General features: G+C 34.8%; 2 protein-coding genes across 8 annotated transcripts in view; both read right to left on the minus strand.

Moving 5' to 3' along the window:
• The window catches only part of LOC121984987 (protein PTST homolog 3, chloroplastic-like), a 36,942-nt gene extending 24,885 nt beyond the window's left edge, over positions 1–12,057 (minus strand). The window contains exons 1-12 of one of the 6 annotated variants that reach the window (XM_042538204.1): positions 11,839–12,053; positions 11,625–11,744; positions 9,694–9,830; positions 9,458–9,622; positions 7,366–7,403; positions 7,231–7,281; positions 7,102–7,155; positions 6,044–6,163; positions 5,428–5,552; positions 3,547–3,598; positions 2,335–2,464; positions 1,935–2,181 (exon numbers count right to left, since the gene is read on the minus strand). In XM_042538204.1, coding sequence (XP_042394138.1) covers positions 2,372–2,464; positions 3,547–3,598; positions 5,428–5,552; positions 6,044–6,163; positions 7,102–7,155; positions 7,231–7,281; positions 7,366–7,403; positions 9,458–9,622; positions 9,694–9,830; positions 11,625–11,744; positions 11,839–11,972 — 1,089 coding nt within the window. In that variant the 5' untranslated portion in view covers positions 11,973–12,053 and the 3' untranslated portion in view covers positions 1,935–2,181; positions 2,335–2,371. The other 5 variants (XM_042538206.1, XM_042538203.1, XM_042538202.1 and 2 more) reach the window with 5 other exon arrangements.
• A 788-nt stretch (positions 12,058–12,845) lies between these two features.
• LOC121984992 (cyclin-dependent kinases regulatory subunit 2-like) lies at positions 12,846–13,857 on the minus strand. Of its 2 annotated transcripts, none has more exons than XM_042538213.1 (4): positions 13,748–13,839; positions 13,578–13,652; positions 13,397–13,457; positions 12,846–13,307 (listed from the first exon to the last, which is right to left on the minus strand). In XM_042538213.1, the coding sequence occupies exons 2-4, from the start codon at positions 13,628–13,630 to the stop codon at positions 13,137–13,139; spliced, it is 285 nt and encodes a 94-aa protein (XP_042394147.1). In that variant the 5' UTR covers positions 13,631–13,652; positions 13,748–13,839; the 3' UTR covers positions 12,846–13,136. The 2 variants fall into 2 exon arrangements, with proteins under 2 accessions (XP_042394147.1, XP_042394146.1); XM_042538212.1 differs by having other exon boundaries at positions 12,850–13,307; positions 13,775–13,857.
• Between the last annotated feature and the right edge of the window lie 135 nt (positions 13,858–13,992).

Raw genomic sequence — 13,992 nt, forward strand, 5'->3', positions numbered from 1 at the left:
TGTTGTAGTACAAATTTTAATTAAAAAAATATTATACATAGCTGAAAAACGGACAGTGGAGTATAAAGGCTTACAGTCGAGAATAGAGAGGGGTTCTAAGTAAAACAACGTGAACTTTATTTGTAGTGGTAGTTTAGGGAGCTTTCAGTCAGTTTAAGAATAAGCATGTGACTGTAAATTATGCTTAGCTTGCAGTGTCTTTATTTTATTTTACTTGCTAATAAGAGTGGATGATGATGATGATGATGATGATGATGATGATGATTATTGATGATGAGCGCGGAACAGGACACACATTTTAAATAGAGGAAGGAGGGTGGGAGAATTAAAAAAAAAGAATACTAATAATAATTATCACATGGCCTACTTTCACATGAACGAGGTCAGATCCTTTAGACCGTAAAGTACGATCCAGAGGATAGACCACTTCATTTATAGGTAAAAATTCATGAACCTTACTTATTATATAGATAGGGTCCAAAAAATTTCACCTATCAATAACCCCTAATTCAAGAACCGATCAAAGGTTGTGGTCCAAAGGATCCCATCCCACGTGAACGCCTCTGTCAGTCACGAATGTTGGGCGTGTAGTATTCATGCGCAGCATAATATTATAATATTTTACTCCGAAACTCGTGTTCTAATAAAACACAGCTGTACATGTACAATATTTTAGCCAAATATATTTCTAAAATTAAAATTGAAATTTATTTTGGCATCGGTAGAGGAAAAAAAATTCTAACAAAAAAATATTTAGACAATTTATAATCTGGAGCCTTAGGATGACAATGTTGGAATAAGGATGATTTTAAGCTGTGTTTGATTTAAGAGCCTAGAGATGGGAGGATGAATTTATTTTAAATTTTTATATTTAATTGGTGAGAATAGAATTAAAATTTTAAAATTTAGGTATTAATAAAATTTATCTTTTTTCTTAGATTTTGATGGGAATGAGAATGATAATTAAATTTTGGATGAAAATACCCTTAATATATTTATTCCATTTTTTTATATCACTCTCTCTATTTATTTTTTTCATCATATTTTTTCTTTCCTTATTCTATTATTATTTTTTCTTTCTCATCGTACTTTCTTTTTCCTTAATCTCTATCATCATATACTAACATTTTCTTTCTTTATTTTCTCCCATCACACTTTCTCTCTTATTATACCTTCTCTTTCCTCATCCTCTCTTACCATGTTTTCCCTCCTATCAGTACTCTCGGGGCGGTCTAGTGGCTAGCGCATAAGGTATCACCATGAGGTATGAGGTTCAAATCTCGACAAAGTCAAAGTAAATACTTTCCTTATGTGTTATTCGTTATTCCAAAGGCTAGTACCGCCCATGATTTACCTCCTCCGTGTTGACCCTGGACGGGTTGGCGGGGGCACTGGGGACAAACGTATTCACCTTTTGCCACCATGTTTTCTCTCCTATCACTCTCATTCCTTATTTTTTTTATCACACTTTCTTTCTTATCATACTTTCTCTCTCCTCAATCTCTCTCATCACACACTCTCTTCATTCTCTCCCATCATACTTTCTCTCTCATCAAATTTTCTCTCATCCTCTCTCATCATGCACTCTTCCATCACACTTTTTTTTCTAATTTTCTTTAATCACACTTTCCCTCTCTTTATTTTTTTCCCATTATATTCTCTCTCATTACACTTTCGCTCTTATCATATTTTTCTCTCACATTCAACTTTCTCTCGTATCTAATTTTTTTTCTTATTTTCTCTAATTATAAAAAAAATAAATTTTTAATTTTTTTCAATAAAAATATTCAACTAATCAAATATTATTTTTAAAAATAATATTCATACTCATATCTATTTTTATTCTACAATATTAAGATTCTTATTCCCATTCCGATTTCAAGAAGAATCAAACACTATCTTAATGTCATTGTGAATTTAAGTGGAGAACAGGATTAGAAAATCAATTCTTTAGACAATTAAATTCAAAAATATGAAATGTGTGCTTGTTTGAACCGTCTATTGCGTTGGCCAGTTAACATTTTTGTACTTACTACTCGGGAAAATGCATCATCTTTTCTACTGGGCTTCTACAATATACAATTATACTTCAAAATCCTCTACAAATTACTGCCTCTAAAGACAGCAAGGAGCATGGGCTCTCTGATCTCTTTTTTACTAATCCTCTATGCAAATTGCAGCCTGCATTCAGCAACAAAGGAAGACATGGAATCAATGAGTTGGAAGGTAACAAACAAGAATACAATGATTTTTTTTTAACTAAAAAGATTAAATTCTATTGGCCAACAAGAACGGTTTTAGTTTTATGAGAATTTTGGCTTAGTATCAAATTACCTCAGCTTAGTAGCTAGTTGAGCTGCCTCATTGGCCTCTATACCTTAAGCACATTATTGACTATGCCGCCACTGGTAATGATCTCTCGCTGATAGTCTATTTGCCAATGGCCATCAACAATAAACTTTATCTGAGAAGAAATGATCAAGCTGTTACAACATATACTGAAGAAGAAGAATGATGCCATTAAATTGACGTTTGTCAAGAAACAACACAAATGATATACAAAAAATATACATCATAGCGATATGTGAATCTTTAACATAAGTTTCTGAAATGCAAGTTCACAAAGATGATGATGATGATGATGATGATGATGATTCACTGTAATAATTTTCACAAAGTGGAGCCTAAATGTGCATTTAGAAATAACCACAGCTTCTACTGATAGAATAGGCAAGAACGAATGCTTAAGTAGGTGACTAACAAGTACCTGAGTTGCAATGCTGCTGTAATGAAATCCTAAAAAACAATACCGAAACAATTGCAAGATTCCAAACAATAAATGATTTTGTAACTTGATTAAAATAAGCAACATTAATGGAAAAGGCTCCTTACTGCCAATTTTCAATACAAGCGTCTGTCAACCCAGAAGTGCAACAGCCATTTCAAAGTCATTTTAAACATGATGATAGGGTTCTGTGAAAAGGTATCAAGTCTCTTAAATTCCAACCAATACCAATGCATAGACTGGTTCGTCTCAAACAACTTATCTGTATTCCCAGCATCAACATAACCTGTGTTTTTACAACCCCACGTGAATTCACTCAGGAACTCAACCTCATATTAACTACTATAGCACATCACTCAAGCTCCACTCAAAATCAGGGGCTGGGCACTAGCCCATCTTCATTCTTGTTCCAAATGTCGCCTTGTTTTGTTGTACTATGTTATAAAAACTAAGCTCTGCTTACCAATCCATACAAAAATGAAGAATATCTAATTGACAAAAGGAGCGTGAGTTAATAGATGATAAAAGGGCAGCCCGGTGCACAAAGCTCCTGTTATGCGGGGTCTCGAGGAATAATCCATTGTAGGCAGTCTTACCTTGCAAGGCTGTTTCCAGGATTCGAACATGAGTTAATAGATGATAGCGGGAAAAAAAACTGAAGTATAAAAAATGTAAAAGAATTTTAATAAGAACACTTGTCCACCTATTCTATGCTTGGAATATCATGTTGCAAAGAAAAAAAATCATTGATCCCCATGCACCTCATAAACTCCAGGATAAAGCCACAACACTGCTGTCCATAGAAATCGTCTCCTGCACAATAAAGCAGATAAATAAGATGTATATGTTTTAGAAATCCCAAAGCATGCAATTGCAGACACGACTAAAGCAGAGAAGTTGAAAAAAGTATGACACTCTACACATGGGTAGAAATTTCATGTCCTCGGGTGGCACAATGGAAATTTACTAGGTCCAGATAAATTACCAAAAAAGTATCTAACTAAGTAGAAGGGATTAGAGGAGTTAAAATGTAAAATCAATACTAATTCATCTAGGCATGCTTTGGCAAGTGCCCAAATGAGTCAACTATTGGTTCAATACTGTATTTAAATCTACCATTTTTACTCGAAACCCCAACACAAAATGATATAAGGTACTTAGTCCAAGTTATCAAAGGAGTAGACAAGTTTAATAGTAGAGACGCCAAACATATTCAACTGAGGTGGATTTTAGGTGATTTAACTTGAGATAAATAATTAAATTTAGAGGCATGAACTGAAAACCACTTGATTTTTTCCAATAGCTTAACTAGAGCTGTCTCCTATGGACAAATTAATAAGTGTTCCCGAAGATGATCATACCACTTCACAAAGAAAAAAACATTTTGCAATAATTTGAAAAACAATCATCTAAGCACATTTAGACTATGTTTTTTCTAGGAAAAATTATAATAATTAAAATAACACCATAAGTAAAACATTATATTTTTCAAAAAAAAGCAAAATTTAAGGCTGAAAATATATCACTGAGATATACATAAAAGTATTACTTCAAAAACACCATGAGACACACTTATGATTGCTCACTTCATTGCTTTCCTTGTCAGTGTATAGAGAAATAGAGAAATTAATATTTAGTTTTACACATTATTTGAATAAGCACAGCTTTAATATTGCGGATAAACAAGGTTCAAAATTTTGAAATATGCTGGAGATTTGGCTGTGTTTCGATCACATATTGACATTTTGATGTGTGGTGCATGTGGTGAATTGGAAGTGAAAGGATGAAGGTGTTGAAGAAGAAAAAGGATAAGATAACACAACTATATAATTTGAACTTTGTATAAAATTTTAACATAATCCTCTATGTGCAGAAGCTAAAAAAAAATAAAATCACCTTAATTTATCTTGACCTGTCTTATATCATACCAAGGGATGTAAGTGTTGCCACAATACAATACTCATCAACATGGTTGGCACAAAGGTACAAGAGAGAGAAATTGTTTGTGTACCAAGCAATATCAAATTTTGATAATTTTTCAATCGATATATTTCAACTATGCCGCTTGGAACGGTATGAGATTTCAAACCATACAATAAACACAATATTTTTATTGTAGAAAAACACACTCTTCAAATTTGCAAGTTCAAAATATACCTGAATCAAAACAAGCTATTTTGAAGTGCTTTTTTTGTAAAACAAAGCTCACCCTCTCTTTCTATTTCATGTATGTGCATAAAGTAGGAAACTATTGTTTCTTTGATCAGGAATGTCAATAAATTATCGCATACCAGATACCCAATTCACTTTTTAAAAAAATTGTCTCGAGGGCCTTGTACATTGAAGAGTCAACATCAAATTCTACTGAGAATTTCTAAGCTGTTTCCATTCACCTAAAATAAGCTGCTTGGACACAGGCATCTGTCACCTTACTTCATGAGAATTGAAGAAAAAAAATCTGATTAAAAAAGATAAAGCCTAAAGAAGTACGCTACAACAGCATATCGAAAGAATGTCACTAAACTGACAAGAACACATTAATATGAACAAATTCACAAGGTTGGCCTCATCAAAAAAAAAAACAGCATATCTAAGAATGTAACATCTTATTTAAAGAGCTCATAATAATGCTGATTACCAACCTGGATCCATGTGGGTTTATGTGTTCAGATGAAGGATGAGGATTCATTCTGACTCTGTGCTGCCAACCATTGAAACTACCAGCAACTTCTATAATTTCACCATCTGTCCAGTAATCTATATGAACCTATGTTAATAAAACTATGTTATAGCATATCAAATATGTATTATAAGAGAAAAACTGCTTCTTTCTTCTAAGAGAATGTAGTTCATGCTTATCAAGCTTCTCAGAAGGGCTTAACCTATTGTGGCATGAATTAACAAATTAACAGTAACATAAACAAATCTTAGCACATTCATCACATTTGAAGATAAAGAATATAATCAAATAGGCACACACCATGCTGCTGGTCACTTAGAGCACCGAGGAACATTTGTAGTATCATCAAATAATGAAAAGTTTGAAGTTAGTAATTACATTTGCATTCTATGATGGGTTTGGGCAAATTACATTCCAATTGAAGCAATGCACTGTTGCATTTGAAAAAAGGATATGGATACCTGAACAATTGAAAGAGTAAAACATGCGTGCTTATGTGGCTTTTCATTATTTCCATTATGGCTAAGGATACATGTAAGGTAAATGAGAGAAATAGAAGAAAGATACAAGGCAGAGACCTCAATTAGTTCACTTAAATTTTCCTCAGCCATATGGAGCTCCATATCTTTCTCAGCTATCTTTCTCTTCATATCACCAAGCTCAGTTGTTCCCTTCGCATAGAGATTATTTAATGCAATCTGATAAAAATAAATGAAATTCCTCTATATCATGATTTAAAAATCTCCAAAGGAAATGGAAATTGCAATTGGATTGTCAATAAAAAACTGGAACTGAACTTTGGAATAAAGCCATATTGTGTGCATGTATAATCACAAAGTATCTTAAAACCACACTGATACTGTAATAGTTCCATATTTGAAAGAGATTTTATTTGCTATATACTAATAAATTGGGTTCACTGGATTTTGTTGATGGCACAAATGATGTGCTTGGAATATGAGAATGTTTTATTTGAAGTTGTATTGCTTTACGCAATCCTTTGAAGGGATATATCGGCAAGCCAAAGAAGTTGCTAGCTGGCTTGACAGTTATGATAGGACCAAATAGATCAGTGTCTGAGTTTTACGGAGTGATAACTGGGACTGGCCATCTGGAATGGCCAACTTTTCTATCTTGGATCTTCTAGAACTCTAATTGAACACTCTTGAGTTAACATTTGACACTCCTATTGACTTGGATACTTGTATCAGAGCTTCCAACATAGGTCTGCATAGTGTATGTACTTAATCTGGGATTTATAGTTTTTTTAAAGGAAACAAATTGTAATAAACTGTGATGATATTCACTATAGGAAATTCATTCCAGTAGATACACCTAGCATATTAGTTGCTGATATTCCCTAACAAATTTGTTTAAAAAACTCTCATCTCCTAAAGAAATGTGATGCCTCTGACTAAATAAATATTCTGCTCACATATTCTTGATATCCTTAACAAGTAATTATTCTTTGAAGTGATTTTCTGAAGCTTTACCAAACTAATCTTTTAATAACAAAGTTTCTGTGAAAAGGTAAACTAGGTTCACCGGCAGGAATGAATTTCATTTAGTGTGGAAGATATGAACTAGGAAGACTGGAAGAGTATTAACAGAATACTTTACTGAAGTATTTTAGTACATTTTCATCTTCAACTTGTTGCTTTATTTGTGAAAGCTCCACTTCATTTTGCTCCTGAAAAAATTTCAGCAGAGTGATCAATATTGCAAAATCAATAATTCAAGAGAAAAAAATGGTAAATGATCTTACCATTAAATTTTTTAGATGATTAATTTCATTCTGAAAGTCTTGTTCATAAGCCTACAGATTAGAACAAAAGCAATTACACGGTTAAACATCAATTAGCTACGTCAACATCAAATCAATAGATGTAATTGAAACAACCTTGAAAGTCAAATTCTGACATAACTCACTGTCTTCACCTGTGGAATCATAGGTAAGAAATTGAAATTAACTCTGAAACACACAGAAAGGCCAAATAAATGGAAATTTATTATATTTTCAACTTTTTCATAGTGACAGTTTCAAATTTATTGGGGAAAAACTTCCACGTTAAAAGAATAACTTTTTATAACAAAAGTCGCAGCTATTCAGTAGTTCAGGTCTCACCAGTTATAATTCCAAGCATATTTCAGTCAGTCCTTTAATCGATGAAAGTTAATTGCAGCAAAGGAACATCTAGAACTGCATAGCATATTAAGAGATGCATAATTCTTGAAGAAAAAGGTCTACATATCTGAGGTTGATAACCACAGACAAAGCAGACTCTGCATAAAAGTTCCAGCTTACAGATTCCTGTTCTTTGTTTGGAACAAAAAAAATTATATCATATTGTTGATATGTCATCCGACAAGGATGTTTGTCATGTATAATAGTGTGCCTGACATAGAATTAATCATGAGCATGAAGGTTTAAAATGCACCAAAAAAACACATTATAACTTATGATCATGGTGACCAACAATGAGCCAATTACCATGTCATACGTTATGGTATGAGAGCCTTGAGCCTACTATTATCTTTGTCGACTAAACTATCACCCAACTGACCATTAAAGACATCATCTTCTCCATCTCCACCTACATCATTTGGCCCACCCTCATAATTTGATATCAAGGCCTCCTACACGACCAATGTCAAGTTATTGAGTACTCTATATAATCGATAGCAATGCATGTTATTGTTGCCTCCTCTTAGTGAAGTCAATTATGTCACACATCACAAATGGGAGATGTGCACATGCCATGAGCTGAGGGCAGTAACTGAAAGAAGTAAGGAATGACACTCTCATATCATTTGTTTATCAATAGCTCTTATCAACCTCAATGTAATCACCTTAAGCAAAGGTTTCTTTAGCCCTCTAAGCTCCTTTGGTGGATCTGTCGTCGCAGATCTAGTGACATCCCTATACTTAGATCAATCTTTTCTGCATATCTTCTCTGCAATCAACTCAGCATATCTTGAAGAGGTTGTGAATGTCTTTTCAATGAAAATAGATATTGGAAAGAAGTGAGAGTGATATGAGATGTTATCTACTGATTCTAATCTTGATGGTAGCCTTAATTGATTCAAAGTTCTAATGGTTATGGTTGTTACTTCCATGCCATAGTGCCTCGAACTTTGACATGGCTTGAGGCATTTCAACTACTCCTTTTTATCCTAAAAAGCAAGGTCGCCTTGCATCCTTGAACTAATAACTATTCTTTAGCTAACCTATGTCTCAAGTGAGATCACAGCAAGTAACAAGCCAACCAACTGATTTAGGTTGTTATTCACTTCCTTTGCGGTGAGTAATCTCCATAGGAAATGGCAATCATAGACTCACAGGTGTTTATCCTTCCTTTAGGTAGTGGATCCTTAGTGTTCTAATAGGATCATAGGATCCTAAAGGTCTGGATAGAAATCTTAACATTGATGTACTGAATCCCTAAGGCAGCTAAGAATAAGTTGAGTTCCAATCGTACAAATCTTAGACAATAGGATATATCATCCGTCTAGGAGTGTTGATTAATTAACATAGGTATAGTACCGACTCAAATGTAATACTCATTAGTACACATCATTAATTGCAAAATTCTCTTTAAGTATATTAAGTATATAGCGTTTGGTGTAATGAAGGTTGAGTTGTAATGAAATTAAGCATGACAAACACCAATAACACATGTAGCCATTCCATGTCATTGTCAATGTGTTAAATTCAGAAAACAGAGAAGGTTTGAATTTATTGATTACTTATAAGTTCAAATACTATTGTTATAATCTTTTGTGGAGTGAGTAATGAACATGAAACTTTGCGAGTATTTCATTTGTTTATATTTTTCTATCAAGGTTGAGGCCCAAAAAAATCCATTTGAAAAGGCTTGAAATAGTAAGTGTGAAAAAAGAAAAAGAAAGAACAATTTCAGACAACACCCTAAACCAAAGATATCGAACTCTCAATTGACCTCTTGAATAGAGACTACAAGCCTGATGCATACCTCCTATTTTGTCCAAATCTCCAATTTGAACAAACTTCGCTGCTTTTGGTAACAAAGATTCTTCTGAAACATCAAGAATTACCCCATTTGAATCAATCATGTCTTTCTCCAAAGTGTTTGATGAGTACGTGCAATCAATAGACGAGTTTGTGTCCTCTAGATCTCCTAAGGTTTCAGGTTAATATGAGTGACGAAAAGAAAATTAGAAAAAATAACCAAAATGGATAGAGAAAGACCTGCAGTTTTGCAAATCTTTGCAGTCAAAGAATCTTTAAGTGAACTTTTTTCTGAGTGGTTCTTCCCATTTGAATTCAATAGAAGCTCTGTGATTACCTTATATCCTCTACGCCTCACAATATTTGCAAGATCCGTCCTATTGGAATTACAAGGCATTTACTTTGACATAATTATCTTCAACAGAAACTTCTCTTCTACAGCAAGCTTCTTAAGAATGAACAGAGACCACCAAATAATGCATGGGAGCTATGTAAGTATAGAAATGCAAGGAACTTCTTAGATAAGTAGGCATTTATTTTCACATCAAAGTAATAAAAAAATGATATATTAATTTGAATATTACTAGTGATACAACCCTGCATAGAACATAAAGAAGGGTTAAGATTCATGTAGCCAGCCCAAATACTTAGGACAAATATGGCTTGATAATGATTTACATCTGAACATGCATGAAATAAGTTTTTCGCTTCTAGTTAATACAATGCTTACAGTACAAAGGGGAAGTTTGTTTGTTTAACTAAATTCACTTGCATCAGGTAAGATAAATTCAATCATACGACTGATTGGTACAGGTGAGAAATTAATCCCGACAAAGTTCAAAATCTCAAATACCCATCCTTGGTTGAACTAGTACATACCTATAGCACTTGGTGTGCAAAGGTGGTTGCAGCACAGAGAGTCAATTACATGTCTCATTTATATATATATATATAAATAATAATAAAATGAAACAAAATAAATTACTAGTTGTTTTCTTGTTTCACTAACTTATATAAGTACAGATATTTTGAGCTTATAGTTAAAATATATTGTATTATTTTTTGTTCTAACTTGCAATTTAATAGTCTGCTTTTATTTTCCTTGCCGGAAGAGTCATTTATGGTTTCTCATTCTTTGCCCAATTGTTCCTAGTTTTTACCCACTCTCGACAAAATTTAAGTATTTTAGTTTACTCTATAACAAAAATGTATGGAAACTCATAAGTTTTACTATTCTCATATGATAGTTATATAGACTAAGTTTTAAGTGTGTGGATCAGAGATTATTGGGTGTGATGGGGTGGGTTATAGAAATGGGTTGCTAGGGTGTGAGTGCAACATCCTTACTACTGGAACAAATTTGAGAATTTTAACTCAACTACTCAAGTGACTATATTTTAATATTAGAGCTTTATGATCTCTTATGATAGTGCTTGTAAAATTTTTACATACAACATATTTATATTATTATACAGATCGTGAAGAAGTAAAAAAGGTAACATAGGCATTTTTACAGTTGGATCTAGGGACAGAATGCCCATTCTTGATGGCATACCAATACACACATGTACTGCCAACAATTGGATGCTATATGTGCCAATATTAGATAGGAATGGTGTGTAATACATATTCTGCTCAATATGGTACTAGATCTAAACTATGTCACAAATTACATCAACAAGAATGATGCTAATAATAAACATCTACAACTCATGTTGATCCATGTAGCATTATATAATCATTAATACTCAATCTATATAAATCACTCTTAATTTAGCTAACAAAGTTTCTTTGAATCCATTTATTGCTTCCATTTTCAACTTTAATCGATCTAAATTATCTAACTATAAAATATATAGATCATCTTTGAACATGTACATATATGTTAGCTTAATGTGCATACCATCTTACTGATTTTTCTCATTTTATCATATCTTAAAGCTACAAAATTAATAAAAATCATAAGTGAGATTTAAGCACACGCCCTCTTTCAATGAGGGTAAAGCCAACAACAAATCATCAACAAAAAACTAATATGAGACAAAAACTACAGTAATCAATGCTAAAAGTGTTCACTAAAAGCACGTTCTAAAGGATCAATTGACGACAACCATAAACCAGTTAAAACAAAGAGAAGCAAGCGAAGGGGAAGAAGAATAATGACACCGAACCTTCCATTCTCCCTAAGCTTGCTCATCGATGGCGCGCGATCCTCAGGTAGTCCAACAGAGGAGTTGAACTCCCGCAGCTCATCGCAGAGCTCCTCGTTGCTCTTGATCGCCCTGCTCCTCCTGCGAAACCAGGTGAGAAAACCCATCTTCTGCTAAAATGACGCGGTCCGAGAAAGGTAAATTACTTGAAAAAAAATAGAGGAAAACTGAATACCTAGATCTTTTGGCAAAGCAACAGTGCGCGAGGGTCCTGCGAGCTAGGTTCGGCGCGATCGTAGGGAGATAGAGTTGTCGGCATCTGGGGAGGGAAGGGAAGGAGAGGGCGGACGGCAACGGCGCGATTGCCATGGGAGCAGGTGAAGCATTTGGCGGAACTGATAAGTAGAAGGGTTCGGGTTTTGGAGCGCATAAAATGAGTCGGTGGGCGCAGCATCGAATTCGGAGGAGGTTACGATGGTGGGGACGGCCGCAGGGAGAGAAAGGCAAGTGTCTTTCTTTTTTTCTCCTAAAGCCAACCAACCGCAGTGTTAGTTACTTTGTTTGCTAAGTTTTTTTTTATTAGGAGTGGGGACTCGTTTTGGCATTGCAGTGCCAAAAGCAAAGAATCGCCAAATTCGGTTGAAAAGCCGATCCCATATACCAATTGAATCCGTTACCTTTTTTGGCATTGCTACTTTCAGATGGCCTGGCCCGTGACAGAACGGGTCGGTGCGTCAAAAATCTATCATTCGATGGGATTGCGGATTATTTATTTAGGTCAGTCTGTTAAAATTTAAAAAATAAAAATAATGAAAAATCTTTAGTAAATAATAATTTCCAAAATATATATACATCTGTAATCCGTGTAGACTCGCCGATTTAGATTCCTCTTTCAATAGATTAATAAAATTTTAACAAGTCGGGAAAGTTAGTCGGTCCAAATAGGTCATTGAGCCAATTAGTTTAGGCGACCCAAGAGACTAGGTGCATTAGTCAATTCGAGTAAGCTCATCAATTATAGTGATTTAAATAGTTTAGTTCAGATGAGTAGGCAAATTCAATCAATTAAGTTGGTCCACTTGAGCAATCTAGTTAGTTAGTCCCAATGATACTATCAATTTGAATAGCTTAGTCATTATGTTCGACTACTCAAATGGGAATATCAATAACTAATTAAGAAAATTACATATTTCATAAACCAAATTAACAGTTGCTTAATTGTATTCTCTTATTTTTGTCAAATTTTTTTCTGTCTTTTCCATTCTATAGAAATAGTTATTATGCATCATAACACATATAAACAACAAGGAATGCAACAGCTAAAGCATGATGATAGAAAGGATGTAGTGCAAAACTAAAGTTGGTTTAGACTCAGTTTGCAGGTATCAGCAGTCACCTTTTCCAACTCACAAACAGATACTAGAAAGTAACGCGAGAGATTACTCGCAATGAGTTCGAGGACCAGTTTAGAAAACCCTCAAAAGTAAAGAGAGCTTCTCGGTCTATTGTTTACCATCGGAAGCACGGACGCCGTCACTTGGGAACGAATTGGGTGGGGTAAGCGATGGGCGCAGCCTGGGTGCTCTGCTGCTGCTGCTGGTAGTTGAGCGGGCGCCGGAAGAGCATGATGTGCGGCTCCGGGCGGTGGATCGCGTAGTGCACCCATCCCCTGCTCTGCTGCACTCCGATCGCCCGCCACTCGTTCTAATCACCGATCATAAGTCAAGTGCACCCCAAAAAAAAAAAATTTGATTTGACAGATAGGTCTAGCGTTCAAACAGCGTTTGACTAACCTCAGACAGGAGGCGGCTCTTCGGCAGCATTTTGGCAATCTCGGGTGGTAGAACCACATGCCTGCAGGCGACAAGGAACAACCCGTGAGAAAGGAACAAAATCCACAATTATTCGCGAAGGAATAAAACAATCAGATTATAGGTGAGTAAGATAACTAAAAGAGGGAAAATAGATGGCTACCTGTACTCGTAGATGTCGTCGAAGTACTTCTCGGAGTACTGGATCTGCCTCATCTCGATCTCCCTCTGCGATATACTGCTCGATTCGATTGGAGAACAAGAGAAAAGAAATCCGATCAACGATTAGAATTTTTTTTAAAAAAAAAAACTGATTAAATGATCGATATCTACGGGAAAATGAGAGCAGTTGAAGCAAACCCTAGCAATGAAGCGAAGAGTGATAACCGGATCGGAGAGGGATGAGCACGGGGGGAAGGAGAGGAATTGAGTTCTAGGGTAGTAGGGTTTATATGGAATTCCGATGAGGAATTCAACGGTTGTGATTTGATCAGGGAGCCTCATTTGGAATTCGAAGAGCAACGGCCTCATTAGGCGTCAAACAAAACCGGTTCGATGAACCGGTTGCAGCCATGGTT

Source organism: Zingiber officinale, chromosome 5B (genome assembly GCF_018446385.1).
Source record: "Zingiber officinale cultivar Zhangliang chromosome 5B, Zo_v1.1, whole genome shotgun sequence".
NCBI classification, from domain to species: domain Eukaryota; kingdom Viridiplantae; phylum Streptophyta; class Magnoliopsida; order Zingiberales; family Zingiberaceae; genus Zingiber; species Zingiber officinale.

Bases quoted from the DNA above. Each gene is read 5' to 3' on its own strand.
- LOC121984992 (XM_042538213.1), bottom strand. From the start codon at position 13,630: ATGAGGCAGATCCAGTACTCCGAGAAGTACTTCGACGACATCTACGAG. The intron at 13,458-13,577 runs GTAGCCATCTAT...TGTCGCCTGCAG, and splicing joins GACGACATCTACGAGTACAG to GCATGTGGTTCTACCACCCG. The intron at 13,308-13,396 runs GTTAGTCAAACG...ATCGGTGATTAG, and splicing joins AGAGCCGCCTCCTGTCTGAG to AACGAGTGGCGGGCGATCGG.